Source organism: Fistularia commersonii, chromosome 14 (assembly GCF_037954325.1).
Source record: "Fistularia commersonii isolate RoL2024-O1a breed Wild chromosome 14, RoL_Fcom_v1.0, whole genome shotgun sequence".
Lineage (NCBI taxonomy): Eukaryota > Metazoa > Chordata > Actinopteri > Syngnathiformes > Fistulariidae > Fistularia > Fistularia commersonii.
The window spans coordinates 1,634,778-1,651,637 of record NC_141297.1 but is presented as its reverse complement, the minus strand read 5'-3'; the positions used below and the strand labels follow the sequence as shown (position 1 = coordinate 1,651,637).

The following is a 16,860-nucleotide window of genomic DNA, read 5'->3' as shown; positions in this document are numbered from 1 at the left end:
GATGAAGCCCTACCTTCACCTTGAACTCGCTCACACCTACAGCACACCGCACCACAGGTAGCATACATGTCCTGCACCAGTCTAACATACTTCTCTGCTCCTCCAGTCTTCCTCATACAATACCAGAGTTCCGCTCTTGGCACCCTGTCGTATGCTTTTTCCAGGTCTAACAGAAACAATACACTCATCCGTATTGTGTTAAATTAATTTTCTATTTCACAGTACCCCTGACACTTTTGTCCATCCATTCCAACTTGCTTGAACCCATTTCCTTACCGCTTTTCCATACTTTTCTACATTCTGTTGACCCCAAGTACTTGTTCCATATATACATATACAGGACTGTCTCAGTAAATTAGAATATTGTGATAAAGTTCTTTATCTTCTCTAATGCAATTAAAAAAACAAAAATTACACTTTAATGATATTCTAATATTTTGACATAGGATTTTTGAGTTTTCTTAAGATGTAAGCCATAATCAGCAATATTAAAATCATAAAAGGCTTGCGATATTTCAGTGGATTTGTAATGAATCCAGAATTACAGAAGATAAAGATTATTCTAATTTTCCGAGACAGTCCTGTATATGTATATCTTTCAAACCCCCACAAAACCAAACACCATTAAATTCAAATGGGTTTAAATCCGTTTCTCCCGACAGCCGTCTTTAGCCTCGCCTCGCGCTCCGCCAGACGCTTTCCACTCTCCGTTCATGGGATACTACCATGCTGTGCTGCTATCCATCAGACGGTACTGCAGAATAGACTGCACTGGAGTGTGTGTGCGTGTGTGTGTGTGTGTGTGTGTGTGTGTGTGTGTGGCGACTGTAGCTCCATAACACAATCAAACTTCACTATTTTATTTTTAGGTCCCGATTATTAGGTTTTTCCTTCTTCCCCTGTACATCAGCGATTTCCCCCCCGGCCATGAACATCCTCGAACACGGCGCAAAACAAATAAACAACCAGAGCGTCAGCGAGGAGGCCCGGGCGCTGTTTGGCAGCGCATTGCTGGAGGAAATATTTAGATTGTCAGGACGTGGAAGCGGATATGTGCTGCCCATGCAGAATAAATAGTGTTTAATATACAAACTTTGTGTTTCCGCAGCAACGGGGACGACGACGGAGATCGTTTTCGACAAAAAAAAAAAAAAAACCCCGATATTCTCAGCTAGTATTAGCTGTTTTGCAAAGACGCAAAATCCTGAATTCCACGATTCAAGAAACATCTTGATCGCAGAGACTCTTTCGCTAAAAACGTGGGCGGAACGCGACAGGTGAGCTCATCGAGAGTCAATATTAGATCTGGTTGCGTGCGGAGAGGCGGCTGATGTCGCCCGGCGTCTGCCGAATGTGTAAACATGATGCAAGCGCACGCTTCGCAAAGCGAACGGCGGCGCGTTTTTGGCGCCCCCTAGTGGCCGGAAGACCACTTTGTCCGTATGACGTGAGAGGGACTTGTTTTATGTTTCTGTATGACGCAAATGACAGAATAATTTATGTCTGAGTAAAATGGTGAATGAATGAGTGAAGGCTTGTATCACGACATCATGTCGGTTAGAGGGCAATGATTGCGCATATTATGTGCAAATGAGCAAGTGAATGTCTCTATGTGATGCCGAATAAGAGGGTGAACGGTTGTATAACTATGACATGTGAGCGGGAGGGTGATTTTTGTCGAAATAACGGGTGACTGGATGGTTGTTTGCCTCCAGATGTGATGGAGCGGTCCAGACCCGATGAGCCGTACGGATCGTGAATGAATGAATGAATGAATGAATGATCCGCTTGGTTCGAAATAGCGAGGCGACCGCCTTCGTTTTTTCCACGCCGCTACGTGTCGCGCATTGACCGCCGCGATCAAAAACCGGCGTTGAAGTAGCCGCTAAAAACACCGCTAGCACAAAAGCATTTGTTCCCCGAGCGCCGTTTCGGCGAGCTGGTCAGGCGACGCCGGCTGAAAAATCTACCGCGTTAAACTGGCTGAGCTTCGTTTTTTCGCCAAATCCACACGAGGGCACCTTAGAAGTAAATCAAAATGTTTAGGATGTAATCCCGACGGCCGCTCGCTCGTTTCGAGGGGTTTCAGGCTTTGATAATTAGAAAGAAAAAGAATCCCGTTGTGTTTCCAAATAGCTGCGCACTTTGATTTCCTCCGATTATCAGGTTTGTATTTATGCGCTTGTGTGAGCATGAATGAGCAGGAGTCCGTCTACAAAGCGAAGCTCAGCCCCCCTCCTTATATCCTTTTGACTTCTCGGTGGCTTTTAGCCAAACAGACCACTGGAAACACATAAAAAGCTCTTTTGTCCCCCCCCCCCCTTGTAAACTCTTTTTTTTTTTCCCCTTCGTTCTCGCGTGTGCGCACACCTCCTCCCATGTTTGTGCCTATCTCAAAGAAAAAAAAAGCGAGAAAAAAAAAAACAAAACACAATGGCCGTACAGTTTTGGAGAGTCCCGCCCACCCGACTCATGATCCCGTCGGATTCTTCTCACCGCGCTTCTCCGTCCGACTCCAGAAGCCGAGCAGCTCTTTGTTCGAAATCGACCGACGGGCGCCGAAACGCGGCGTCGGCGCGCCCCTTCCTTTCCCGAGCGAAATCCCCGAAGGATGCGGCGCCCCGGAGGAACGCGCCGACCTCCACCGAGTATCCCGACGCTCGACGGGTCAAAGCCGCGAAGGGGGCTGTTACCGCGGCAACCTTCAAAAACACCAAACCGTCAAGACGCGGGGTAAACATTTAGCGCGTGGCTAGCGGGCTACGATAGCCGCGCCTTAGCGGGAAACGGGGGAAACCCGGAATCCGGCGCGCGCGCGAGTGCCGTCGGTTTCGCGGATGCGTCGGCGCCAGTACTCACAGACAGTCAAAAGAGCAAGGTCTGTACACTTGCACTCCCATGGCCTCCATGTTTGTTTGTTTTTCCCCCCTGAAGGTGCACCGCCCGCCCTTGGAGAGCAGTGAAAGTCATGCCGGCGGTGCAGCGCTGGAAGTGTGTCAGAGGGGGGAGGCTCCGGGGCCCGAGCCCGACCCTCCAATCGCCACTCAGAGTCCCGGCCTTAGGACCGGCCCCGTCCCGAGCCAAGCCAGAGAGAGAGAGAGAGACAGCATGTGCCCTGCTGGAAACACACTGTCCATCCACACACACACACACACACACACACACATATACACACAGATATGGTTTCACTCGCTGACATCTGTTGCCACTGTCCCGTTGGAAAAAAAAAAAAAAAAAATTCTCAGCTCGTCCGCTCGAAACATTTGAAGTATCCGGCACTCGAGGGCTTTCTTCGGAAGTCCGTCGGATTATATTTATTAACGTATCAAGATCTTAAAGGCGAGAGACGCTGACGGCGAGTTCTGGACTTTATCCACACGGGCGATAAATAAACGCGACTGTATGTTTTGAGACGTAAAGCGACTCAATTCAAATTCTTCCCTCTCATCTCCTGATGGGCTGTGAATTGAAGAAGCCTCTGGGACGAGAGGTCGAGTCCGGTTTCAACCTGAATTCACCCGGGAGATAATTCACCCTCTCATTCACCCGTCAGAGAGACATGCAACTTTCCAAGGCGTATATCAGATATCACTGAGGGCGCGAACTGCCAACCGATGTTCCCTCTAATTTTTTATATGTCTGGGCGTACAGACAACCTCCCCGAGCACATCGAGGACCACTGTGAGCAACATTAGATGTGCACAATGTGGCCACACGCCAGTGAGGTCAAGTCAGGGGAGGCAGGAGAGGCCGCGCCTCACTTGCCGATGTTGAAAAAGAAAAAAATGTCAAGTGAGAAAAAAAATCAAGTGGTTATATTTATCAGTGATTTGCACTATAAAGCTATTTTTCATTTAACTTCACCAGTTTTTTTTTATGTGCGTTTGTAGTTTCTCGTGCTGAGCGATCATAAAACACCTGCAAAAGAGCCACTAAGTGAGGCACGCAGGTCTCCTGCCTCACCAGCCATGAACGCTTATTAAAATGATCAAATTACAAAAGCAATTTCCATGAGTTTACTTTTAATAAAACTCATTTGGCCAACTGACGGCACCAATGTATTATTTTTGATGGCAAGTAAAATATTGTCAATGAGAACTTTTTTTGCGCTCTCCCGCAAAAGTGTACAGATCCCTTTTCCCATCTTGAGTCTTCGCATAATTCCAACTGCATTCGTATGACTTTTCTGCTGAATGTGTCACTTGAGGTGGTCCAGCTTCCATTTAGTCCATATTTTTCCATCAGAAAACTTGCTAACGACTTTAGCTTTGCTGCATGTTTTGCTGAGCAGACCTTTCTCACTTGACAAAGAAAAAAATCCCACCCCGTTTCCACGCCTGTTCTTCTATTTGCGCTCCGACAGCCGTTCCGACGTAAAAGAACCGCATTTCTTTTTTACTTTGGTTTAATGAGTGGACGGATCACATTCACCGCCCACTTGTTTCGCCACAATAAGGTGTTAGCATGTTAGCATTAGCATCACTTAACTCCCCACAGTTATTATTGTTAATAGCGTGTACGGGCGCACGAGCGCCGTCGATGCTGCGTAGCGTAATTGCATCGTATCATATGATTGGCCGGACACCTGTCACTCACTGATTTACCAACAAAATTTTACAGAAAAAAATGTTATAAATCTAATTCATTTGCAGTGCGCTCACTGCTGCGCACAGTTTTTCTTGTGCGCTGAGAGTGTGCGAGGAGTGAGTATTGAGATATAACCGCGACGTCCCACCTCCTCCCAAAGTATCCGGCAATAAAACCTAAGACGTTTACGCAAGCGTCGCTCCCGGATCTGCCGGAGCTGCTGTGAAAGCAGTAAGTTGTCATTTGGGAGGTGGCTGGCGGTGGGGGTGCAGGACTGTGACTCCACGATTCTCGCAGAGCCGCGATGAAAAATGTAAACGTGCGAAGGAACGGGGCTGAAGTGCGAGCTCACACTCCGACTCGCTGGTGATCGGCTCGAGTCTTCGGGTTCTTCTGACCTCTTCTTCCCCTTCACTCTACTTCCCCCGCTGGTCGCAACACCCCCAGAGTGCTGCAGCTGCCCTCCAAGCGCAGAGACGGACACGTGCTCACCGACTTATAACGGGAAACATCTTTATCTACAAAGTGTTGAGTTGGAATAATCCTTTTGGTGAGCGACGGGTGGGGGCAAGACACGTATCTCCAAAAGACAGAAACGGCAAGAGTCCAGTTGTGCCGACCGGCCACTTTTCCCGAACCCGATTTGAAAGTCGTCTGCTTTTCTTGGACTCTGGGTGCGGAGGGTGATCCAGGAGACAACCAAGAACTCCTGTGGAGATCTTCTTGTCGTGGTAGCCGCAGTTGGGGTTTCACCCCTCAACCGGGGGGCTTCTTCAGCTCTGATGTTGCGAGATTGCGGCGATGAGGTCTTCTGTTGGGATCCGATCTGGAGTGACTGCAAATTCTACAGCCGTAGACACCACGCCGACCTCGTCGGGGTTCAGTCGGCGGCTAAATATGTTCTTGTTGTCGCCGTTGGTGGCGTTGTCGTTTTCGACGCACTCGACAGGAAGGGTCAGAGCAGGATGTTCTTCCTATGGCAACCAGCGCACTCTTCTTGGCTATTGTCTGGTGGGGCGGTGCTAGGACTGCTGAGGTCAACAGGGTCAACAAGATAGTCAGGAAAGCCCGCTCAACTCTGACCGTCCGGAGCTGCATCTGCGCTGCTTCCACAACCTCACTACCTCAAGATTCACAAGTCGTACCCCAACTCCATTGGTCTCAGCCCATTCACCACCTGCGAATTTGGGTTTATTCTTCTCATCGCTTTTGTTATTGTTGTTCCCTCTGCTGTCTATTTATTTTTGGATGTCTTTCCCTATCTCCAAATCGTCTCTCTAGATTTATATTCATATTTATTGACATTATAACTGATACGCTGCTTTGACAACAGCACTTCCCCTATGGGGATCAATAAAGTTTGTCTTATTAGAAGTGAAGAAGCCTCTGGGACGAGGAGGTGAAACCTCTTCGAGTGAAGAAATCCGGCTGCCTCGACGTGAAGATTTCCTCAAGAATCCACCGGATGACCGAGAAGCTCCGCAGACACGTACGCGAGCGAGGTCAGGTGCGTCCGCGATATCGTCTTATACGAAACTCAGGCCTTTCGACAGAAGCTGAAATGCGACTCAGTCTTTTTTTTTTTTTTTTTTTTCCGCACATTTATGCATTACTTGTTTCCCGATTTCCCAACGCGGCGACGACAAACCGTTACGGTGCAAGTCAACGGGCGGGTGACCATTCCCGGTAAAGATCAGGCGTCACTGAAGACTTCTAATGTATTTAAACTAATCCGCACGTCCAAAAGTACCCGTCCATAAAACCCGGTCGTTTACGCAACGGCTTCTTGCGAGGTTCCTCGGTCGACCGGATCCGAGTTACCTCAGAAGGGCTTGTTGGCCGTTGTCAGGTCTGTTAGCCCTCAAACTCTCGCCTAATTTAATGGGTTTATATTTTGGTCCGGCTGCTCCACACCAGCGACCTCATAAACGGCACCGTGTTCTTTTTGAGCCACAAGTGGTCTCGCATTTCGTAAAAAAATAACCGCATGTCAAATTAAAAATGAGGATTTAAGCGGCGGCGCGTTTATCGGGGTGTCTTGGCTCCGGCGGCGGGGAAAAACATCCGTTCGTTCATTCGTTCGTTCGTTCGTTCATTCCCAGCCGTGATTGGATGGGTTAGGCTCCTTTCATTCACGACACAGGAAAATACATCCATTCATCTTTTCATTCACATCCCGAATATAAATACAACCATTCACCCTTTCATTCACTTGATACAGGGATGTCACACTCAAATACACAGTGGGCCAAAATTAAAATATTCAAACATTGATTTCTATTGAAAAAAAATCTGCCTCTAGATATAACCTTTCATATGGACTCAAACGAGTTTTGCTTAAAAAATAAATACGGAGCGAGCATAGCTTAATACTATATAATAAGAATAAGAATAAGAACAATTTTATTTATCCCGAAGCAAATTGTTGTGCTAGAGTTTCAAGTAAAACATATAATAATAAATAATAGTAGGAAATTGTGTAAACAGTATAAAAAAGGGGGGAGAATAAGAAATACAGATAAAAATATAAAGTGTCTAAGTAACAAATCAAGGATATAAAGTGTCTTAAGGTGTTAAGTACCAGGTGTAAGATAAGGAGTGAAAAAATATAGCACATGCAGCTGTTATGAAATGAAATGAAATATTGCACATTTGGCGATTATTTTAAGAGGGTGACGATATATAACTTAATATTGCACACATGCAAAATCCTGTTTTCTGCCCGAGTAGCAGGATGCTAGTATTAGCATCAGGTCGCTATGACTACTGTCGACAGAGGAGAGGGCGTTTACGGGTCCTGTTGTGATTTTCGTGCCAAAACACCGGCAGAAAATTCTGGAATTTGGCTTTGCGGGCCAAAAATAATTACAGTGCGAGCCAAATTTGGCCCGCGGGCCCGAGTTTGGCACCTATGACTTCATACATCAATAAAACCATTCACTCTCATGTCTTAAAACTACAAAAAACCACTCATCCTGCAACCTCACCACGTCATTGACGTGTTCTGAAGAGAAATAAATCCGTTAAATCACTGGTTCGAGCGTCATATCGACACACAACCTTTCACCCTCTCATTCACTTGTCTTGATTCACTAAGACACTTGTTTACTAAGACACTTTATAGTTTCACTGAGACACTTTATAGTTTATAGTTTATTTTCATTTCTAATTCTGCCTTTTTCTTTTTATTATTTATTACTGTTATATTTTCTGTAACTCTTGGCACAACAATTTCCTTCGGGATTAATAAAGTTGTTCTTATCTTATCTTATAGATTCACTCTTTCACACGCTGACACACCCGCCGCCCCTTGTAGAACAATTCTAAATAATTCAAAAAATTGAATAAAAGAAAAACAAACAAACTTGCAAATCGGTACAAAATAAAAAATAATGAAAAAAAACATAAATTAGGAGGCGTGAGATTCGTGGAACTAATTCAATGATACACTGCTCTCTACTTTAAAAAACAACCCACACAAAAAACAAATTACAGCGGTTTCATGGCCTCATGTGTTATTAAGACAGAAACTGTCCGGCTGAACTGAGCAGGACCAGCAAGGCTTTTTCTCCTCCTTTTCTGCGGTACTTCCTGCTCAGGAAGACCCGGCCTGCTTGAAGTTTGCGGATCCTGTTTCTAGAATTCGACCCGGAGGCCATCCGAGGACGCGGAAAGATGCGCAACACGAATCCGCGATCGCAAATAAACGCTGCGTCGTGCAAAAGATGTTATTTAGCGCTGGGTGGACCAACGAGAACATTTCGAGCTAAAATCCCTTCCTTTTTGCTTCGCGCAAAGACATAAAGACCTCCTTTGAGGACTGAAACGTGAAAAGAGACGCTTCATTCGACGGCATCATGACTTTCATTTCAGTTTGAATACAAAATCCGCGACGAATCAAACAAAAAAAAAATTACAATTCTATATTTGTAAGTTACAGTATACCCTTGTTTATCGCGGGGGTTACGTTCCAAAAAGAACCCGTGATAGGCAAAATCCGTGAAGTAGAAACCTTTATTTTTTTTTACAATTATTATACAATTAAATACTCTATTTTACATCGCTGCTGTCGTCCTTATGTTTTTTTCTTCCTTCTTTATGGAACGAATGGAAGATTCATTCATTCCGTAACGCCGACCTACAGCTGCATAGCTTTTACCTTCCCTTAGCATGTCCAGAAGTTTAACTTTATCTGCCATAGATAGCATCTTCCGCTGCCTTTTGGGCCCTGCAAGGTGCTTTTGTTGGTCCAGAGCGTTTTGTCAACATTATGGGTTTTAGAGAAACTCGAAATTGCGAGAGAATTTGCACGTACGTCATGTAAATTCGGCAAGCTGTTTTACGTACGTGTACATATTAAACTGCAACGTTATTGACGCACAGGTAGAGAAGAAGCGGAGTGACTTTTTAGCCAATCAGAATGCGGAACACAATGCACGATGAACATCCGTGAAGTAGCGAAACCGTGAAAAGTAAACCGCGTTATAGTGAGGGATCACTGTATTGCGATCGAGTTTACCGAGTAAGGCAAAAAAAAAAAAAAAATCAGTTTGAAATGATGAGTTGGCACGAGAAAAACATGCCAAATGAATACTTTAAAATGAATTTGCTTTATTTAAAATGATATAAATGCAGATTGATGAGAAAAAGACGAGCTCTCATCCTTATATTTTTATTTTTCTGCACTTTTAGGTGATCAAGTGTGTTGTGTTGTTGCAGTTCCTCCTGGTCGCCAGCAGATGGCGACAGAGAGCCAACATGGCCGCTGCTCCAAAGGTATGACGTCAACGCCTTATATTTAAATGTATTTCTTTATAGCTTGACATTTTTCAGAACTGTTATTTAAAAAAAAAAAAAACAGAAAAAAAACATGTGAAATATGTCCTGGGTACAAAGGAAGTGCTTTCTACAGACAGATAGAAACCGGCAAACGTTTAATTAAGCTTTTAATCTCATTTATCCTTTATTGTTTTCTTTTTTGTCTGGACATTTCCTGTCCTAAATCACATTATCTTTTATTTTTACCATTTCCCCACTCACCGCCTCATGTTGGAGATGGAATTCCCCACCGAGAAGTTGTTTTTTTTTTTTTTTGAGCACATGAAAAGTGTAAAAAGTAAAGGAAATATGCAAAAATGTTAAAATAGGCTTATAAGATAAGCTAAGATAAGATAAGATAAGATAAGATAAGATAAGATAAGATAAGAACAACTTTATTTATCCTGAAGGAAATTGTTGTCCCAGAGTTTCAAGCAGAAACATAACAATGATAAATAATAGTAGGAAGGAGGGAGAGTAATAAATACAATTAAATATAAAGTGTCATGGTTAAGGCTATCAAGTGTTTTAAGGTCTTAACAAGTACAAACATATATTATACGGGTTGTCCTGTTCCAATATATGTATTCAGAACAAAACAAAAAAAATATATCAATGTATAGCGGGGTTATATTTCCTGGAATAGTGAAATAGTATCATGTATACGACACTATTAATAGCAGAGTTGAGACAGAGATGAATGGATCTCTTTACGTTTCACCGCCTGACAAAACAAACAGGGCTTGCAGAGACGGTTCCTTTAAAATGAGGAAGGACGAAATAACGTGCAGATTCGTGCTCGTGAAGGCTGGGGGGCCCGTAATAATCACGTGCACGCCGCGGCAGAGGGTCGTCCGCGAACGGCGTGGGTGTCGAAGCGACTTCCGACGTAGGCGGCGTTTTGGTTTTGAAGGCCCGAGGCTGCACGTCCTCCGCGCACGACGCAGCTGCAGCTGCTTCTCTTTCAGCTGGCCTTTGCGCGCCGTAGCCTACTTTAGTTATCCGACGGCAAAATCATTTTTCTTCTCTCCGCCGTGCTCTTGCTTAACTCTGACCTGGCTGACACACACACACACACACACACACAAGCGGGAGCTAAAAATAAAACAAGGCGTAATATATCACATTTCAAAGCAGCTGAAATGTGGATCACCATATCTGGTCTATTGTGACCCCGAAATGTTGAGTTTGCTAAGATACGCTGGAGCGGGCGGCTGTTAACCCTTCGCTGACCCGCATTTAAAGAAAAAAATAATAAACAAAAATGCATAAAAGGTCGAATTTACGGTTTCTGACAGAAAGAAACTTCCGGCAAACGGAAACAGGAACGAGGAGGAGAAGATCTCGGCTTGTTTACATTATTTTTATGTATCTAATGAATACGCAGATCGCTTGCAGAGCTGACGCAGGGTTCACACACTCACACACACACACACACACGCATGCACTAGCAGCATTGGTGCATATATCACATACGCCAGGAAGACAGTATCTTCTCATTCATTCATCCATGATCTATCGTGATGGAGCGCCGACAACCATTCACCCTCTCATCCACATCCGGACCTTCTCCCTGTGAGGCGGAAGCCGCCATAACTTGATATGGATTTCAAAAAAACCATCTCCGCAAAGGCCGCTTCGTCTGAGGGAACGCGATCCTGTCGTCAGGTCCCTCCGGAGAAACTCGCCCGCTTTTCAGATGTAGCACCTCGACTAAATTTAAGCATCTTATTTACACCGCCGTAGAAGACCGGCGTCGCCGCCTGTCTCACATCTATATCGGGCGCCGGGAGAGAGAAAAAAAAAAAAAAAAAAAAAAAATGCGAAAAAAAAAAAAAAAGTCGAGAAAGCGAGACTGATATTTTTTTTTTTGTCTTTTTTTTTTTTTTTTTTCTTCAAACATCAGACGAGCGGGTAATCAATCAAACTAATAATAACCGCCGCGCACGCCAGCGTCTGACAATGCGCTCATCGTGACTGATATTATGCTGGGTCACTCTCATGTGACGGCGCAGGAGGAAGTGAGACGACGGCTTCAATCGAAACAAAAAGTTGGACGCGTTAAACGCCGCGGAAATTTCATTAGCCGGAACGATATGCCATCCCCCCCCCCACCCGTCCGCTGGCGTTTTGCACCCGCAACACACTCTGTGTGTGTGTGTGTGTGTGTGTGTTACAGTGTAATGACATTTACCTAATGAAAAAATTAGCTTAAAATTGCAGAAGTGGGTTAAAGGTTGGCGCTGGCTAACGTTGAAGCTCCCCCTCTCTGCCCTTTGGAGATGCTTTATCTTAGTTTTATTTATTTATTTATTTATTTTAAATTAAAAGAAACAGAGTCAACAAACTTCATATCTGGGGCAAAAAAAAAAAAAAAAATGGGAAAATCGGAGGAGGAGGAGGGGGAAAAAAAAAAAAATAACGGGAATAACATCCGCAATGGGAGCTCTGTCTGCACACAGTGGCGTTTCTGTCCGCCCTGACAATGAGGCCATGTACGGCTGCTGCTCCGCAAGCGTTGGCTAATCAGACAGCATTCTGTCAACAGAAGCCCTCGCCGTCGGTAATCCTCCATGGTGTCGGCGGCGGCGGCGACGTCGCCGCGTTCGTTTTTCCCACCCCTTCCCCGTCGCGCGGAAGACTTCCGACGTCTTCCCTCGTCGACGACGGGAAACGTACCGGCGTGTCCGACGGCTAGCGACGCTCGTATCCTCGCTCCGCGTTACAAAATCCGCGCGGCCCTCGCTGCGCCTCCGCCTCCACCCCCTCCATCTCACAACAAAACAGGGTGAAAGGTCAGACGTGACAGCAGAGACCTGACTCAGCGCCATGTTGACTGTTTACAGAAGCTCCGGCGGGCAAAAGCCCAAAATAGCTAACAGGTCGGTCTCGGCGTCGGGATTGTTTTCACCGGAGACGAACGCCGGCGCGGGTTCTTGCGGCTCCTCCTTTCAACCGGAATGAACAATTATTTATCCGCTGCAAATTTGTCTTAACCGGGGTTTGGCGTTGACGAACCCGGAGGTGACAAGCGGCTGGGTTAGCGGGGAGTCGACGCCGCGACGACGGCGCGGAAGACATTCAAACGCCGTTCGTTCCCTACTTTGCATACATAGATATTCATCCGTTCACTCATTTATATTATTATGAATATTCACCCTCTCATTTGCAGGTCACATAATAAACCCATTCGTTCTTAATTTGCATGCTAAAAACAGTCATCCATTCACGCTCATTCAAACGTCATGTAAACATACGACTATTCACCCTCTCATTTGCAGGTCACACCGTAAAACCATCCATTCCCTGATTCACGTGGACGTGCAGCCGTTCACCCTCTCGTGCACGGGTCGTACGGTAAAACCATCCATTCCCATATTCGTCAATTCACCCTCTCATTCACAATAACTCACGTGTTATATGTACATACAACTCATTCACACGTCATATATAGTAAACCTATTCATTCTTAATTTGCATATCATAGACATCATTCACACGTCATGTAAACTATTCACCCTCTCGTGCACGAATGGTATCGTAAAACCCATATTCATCCATTCACCCTCTCATTCTAAGGTCATACAGACACGCAATCATTCACGTGTTATATGTTCATACAACGATTCACCCTCTCATTTATGTCACATAGTAAAACCGTGCATTTTTTATTTGCACGCCATGTACAGGACTGTCTCCGAAAAGTAGAATATTGTGATAAATATTGTGATAAAGTTTTTGTTTTCTTAACTGCATTACAGAAGTAATGCAGTTAAGAAAACAAAAAATTACTTTGTCAAGATATTCTAATATTTTGAGATAGGATTTTTGAGTTTTCTTAAGATATAAGGCATAATCAACAATATTAAAACAATAAAAGGCTTGCCATATTTCAGTTGATTTGTAATGAATCCAAAATGTATGACATTTTTGTTTTGCATTGAAAACAAAAATTACTTTGTCACGATATTCTAATATTTTGAGATAGGATTTTTGAGTTTTCTTAAGATATAAGGCATAATCAACAATATTAAAACAATAAAAGGCTTGCAATATTTCAGTTGATTTGTAATGCATCCAGAATGTATGACATTTTGTTTTTTGTCAATGTATGACATAAGATAAAGAACTTTATCATAAATATTCTAATTTTCTGAGACGGTCCTTTACATATTCATCCATTCACTCTCATTCACCCGTCATATAAAGACACGCAGCCGTTGACATGTCATATGTACAAACAACCGTTCGCCCTCTCATTTACACGTCATATAAACATATAACTTTTCACCCTCTCATTCAAAGTAAAACCAGGGATTCTAAATTCACACGCTATTTAATATTCATCCATTCACCCTCTCATATGGACATGAAACCGTTCACGTGTTCTGTGCACATACAACCCTCTCACACTCCCTGCAGACGCTTTCACGCGTTCACCCTCTCATCCAGGGTCTCCGCTGGGAATCCAAGCGTTGACCTTCAGGCCGCGAGGATATAAATGCACATGTATGAAAGCGAGGTGCGAGAAGACACGTGTCCCACATGTTCCGCCGTCCAAATACAAGACGGCTTGTTTTCGGTGAGCCGGAATCCTCCGAACGATTATCGCCTTAAGGCCGCCATCGACGCGTCACGCCTTGAGGGAGGAGGAGGAGAAGAAGAAGAAGAAGAAAAAAAAAAAAAAAAAAAAAAAGCCCCTTGTCTTCTGGAAGAAGGGGTTACGTGAAGGATCTACAGTGGCTTCACTTTGTCGGCCGCTAATTCAATAGAGGGAGATGCCGAGGCTTAACTGGAAACCTGATTTACCCCGATGGACCTCGGGAGCCGTGCAAACATCTGGTTCAAACTGTTAAAAAAAAAAAAAAAAAATTCAAATAAATAAACGCTGGAAACCCCTCCGCAACTAGAAGCATGTGATTACCATGAAGATGGATTTTTTTGATGCTTGACCACATCATACCAGGATCTCCACGTCTGCATGAGCTCTCCTGCAGCTTCTGTGCAAACCCAAAACAAAAAAAAAACTTTATCCTTCCCGATGTCAATAAGATTCAAAAGAAAAACCCTTCTTGCGTGTTTACCGAGGGTTTCCCGCCCCAGACCAGTCCAAGACTCTGCGGGCTAATATTTGAAGTTGATGCGAAAGTAAGACAACACCCAAGTGTTGCATAACTGCACAAGAAGCATCGGGAATAAGAGAGAGAGAGAAAGAGAGAGAGGAGAAGGAGGAGGAGGAGGAGGAGGAGGGGGGCAAAGTCCGCGACCTAATTATCACCTGGAGCCGAACACGGTGACGTGGGAGACGGAGAGAAAAAAAGAAAAAAAGAAAACAACCCGATAATAGCAATAACAACAACAACAAGCCGCTTGCAGCCGCGCAACTGACCTGCTTTTCAGCGGTTGACTCTTCAGCTCGTAATACGTTTTGGGCTCCTCTGGAAACTCCTCTCCATCATCGAAGTCGGGAACTATCCCCGATTCGGACTGCATACTTCCGGTCGTCAACTTTTTCTTCTCTTTGGTTTCTCTTTTCTTTTTTTTTTTTTTTTGGCTTGTTTTTTTTTTTTTTTTGGGGCGTCAAACGAGACGGTGACGGGACGGTGTTTTTTTGTGCCGCCGTGCTCCGCTCGCTGTGAGCCAGTGACAAGGCGAGCCGCATCTGTCCGGGACCCACGGCTTTGTAGTTTTCCGCGCGGCGCCGCCGTTAATTCGCAACGGCCGGCGGCGGCTTGCGGACTACAATTCCCAGCGTGCACCGCGGCTGCTTACGTCAGCTCGGCTCCTATTGGCTGCGACGCGGAGGGGATTTGACCGTTTGGTTGGAGCTCAAATTCATTTTTCGGCTGATTATTTTCTGTTACAATCAGCAAGAACGACAATATTCTGATAATAATAATAATAATAATTCATTGTCAGACGATTTTCTGTAACAATCAGCAAGAACGACAATATCCTGATGATAGTAATAATTATTATAATAACATAACAACAACAACAATAATATTAATAATAATTACTATAGCGACAACAACAGTATCAATCTAATAGAATACGCCTTAAATTATTAGTAATAATAATTGCAACAACAACAATTCATGATAAAAAGTTATGATGATGATAATAATAATGATTAGAATAGCAATATCATCGATAATAATGCAACTAGTAATATTACAATTATATATTATCATACCGCCAACAATGACAGCAGTAGTAAAATGATAACAATGATGTTATTTTTATCGCCATTGTAATTATTTACCACAACAATGTAATAATAATAATGATGATAAATCATGATAATAATACTACTAATAATAATAATCATAGTCTGTCACCGTCTACGGATCATCAATCCTGACTAATGCACTGAATAATTTAACGCAACCAGTTTAATAGTCTTTCGGACGTTTTTAAGCGTTTCTCCCTCTATCACCCTTCAGTAGAGCTCAACAGAATAAATATTTTTTTGATACATATGTCGTATTTTCTTCTATATATTGTTTCTTCTATCGAACACTATGGTGTAATGAGCGTATCCAAGCATTGCGAGGCTGCCACTGAGACCATGTACCATGGCTTTGTTAAATACTACAGTAACTAGAACTTTCTTCCACCTCTGCACCATGTGCAACGCATACCACCGCATAATACTACCCTCCGTTTTTACCGTGACAAAGTCACAGCCCCGCAAAATGCCGCAGAAACAGTATCATCTCTGCAGCACAACTTATAAACATCATCTGACACGGAAAGTAACTGACGATCCAACAACTGATGAATGCAATGATTTCTTTGGTTAGGAAGGCTCAGCTCTTGCACACCGTCACACATCACGCTCGCTTTTACCGCCGTGCATCCCATCTGGTCTCGATATATCATGTGTTTTGCAGCTTTTCACCAGAAATCACACAAAAAACTGCGAGGACCGTTTACCTTCTGCACGTCACAACACCTCCGTTTGGAAGAAACCGAACGAATCATTTACCCAGATGTGACCCTCTGACGCTCCTCACGTTTCCTGGACGGACCGGATCCAGCCGTCCCTCTTCTCCTCGCCTCCCACTGCCTTTTTTTTTGTTTTTTTTTTGCACCCCAGGTTCGGCTCTGCAGCCGTGTTCCCCCGTCCACCGCGGGGGGGCGGTGTGGAGCCACCCGGAGACGGTGCGTGCATGTGTGTGTGTGTGTGTGTGTGTGGTGTTTCGATTTCCAAAAATGGAAATTCAAGTTCAATATTTGCATTCCCCTCATCCTGCTGAACCGGTTCAGGCCTTCAGAGCGAAGTTTGAAGCAAATAAATGGAGAATATGTTTATTATAACTTGCAGATAAACCGCAATCGCCTTGCAGAGCCGGGGGGGTCCCCGACCCCACCGCGCCCCGAGGATCGTTTGGAAGCGGTCTGAAAAGAAATCCTGGAAAAAATCAGTGATGTGCAGTCGGTAGAGGCAGG

At 44.4% G+C, this 16,860-nt stretch overlaps 1 protein-coding gene across 6 annotated transcripts in view; it reads right to left on the bottom strand.

The window, feature by feature from the left end:
* Nucleotides 1-15,580, bottom strand: part of LOC147226848 (microphthalmia-associated transcription factor-like) — a 36,132-nt gene extending 20,552 nt beyond the window's left edge. Inside the window, exon 1 of one of the 6 annotated variants that reach the window (XM_086159415.1) lies at nt 14,795-15,580. In XM_086159415.1, coding sequence (XP_086015541.1) covers nt 14,795-14,898 — 104 coding nt within the window. In that variant the 5' untranslated portion in view covers nt 14,899-15,580. Of the gene's footprint in view, nt 1-2,859; nt 2,948-14,794 lie in introns of those variants that run through there. The other 5 variants (XM_086159413.1, XM_086159416.1, XM_086159414.1 and 2 more) reach the window with 5 other exon arrangements.
* Nucleotides 15,581-16,860: the final 1,280 nt, after the last annotated feature.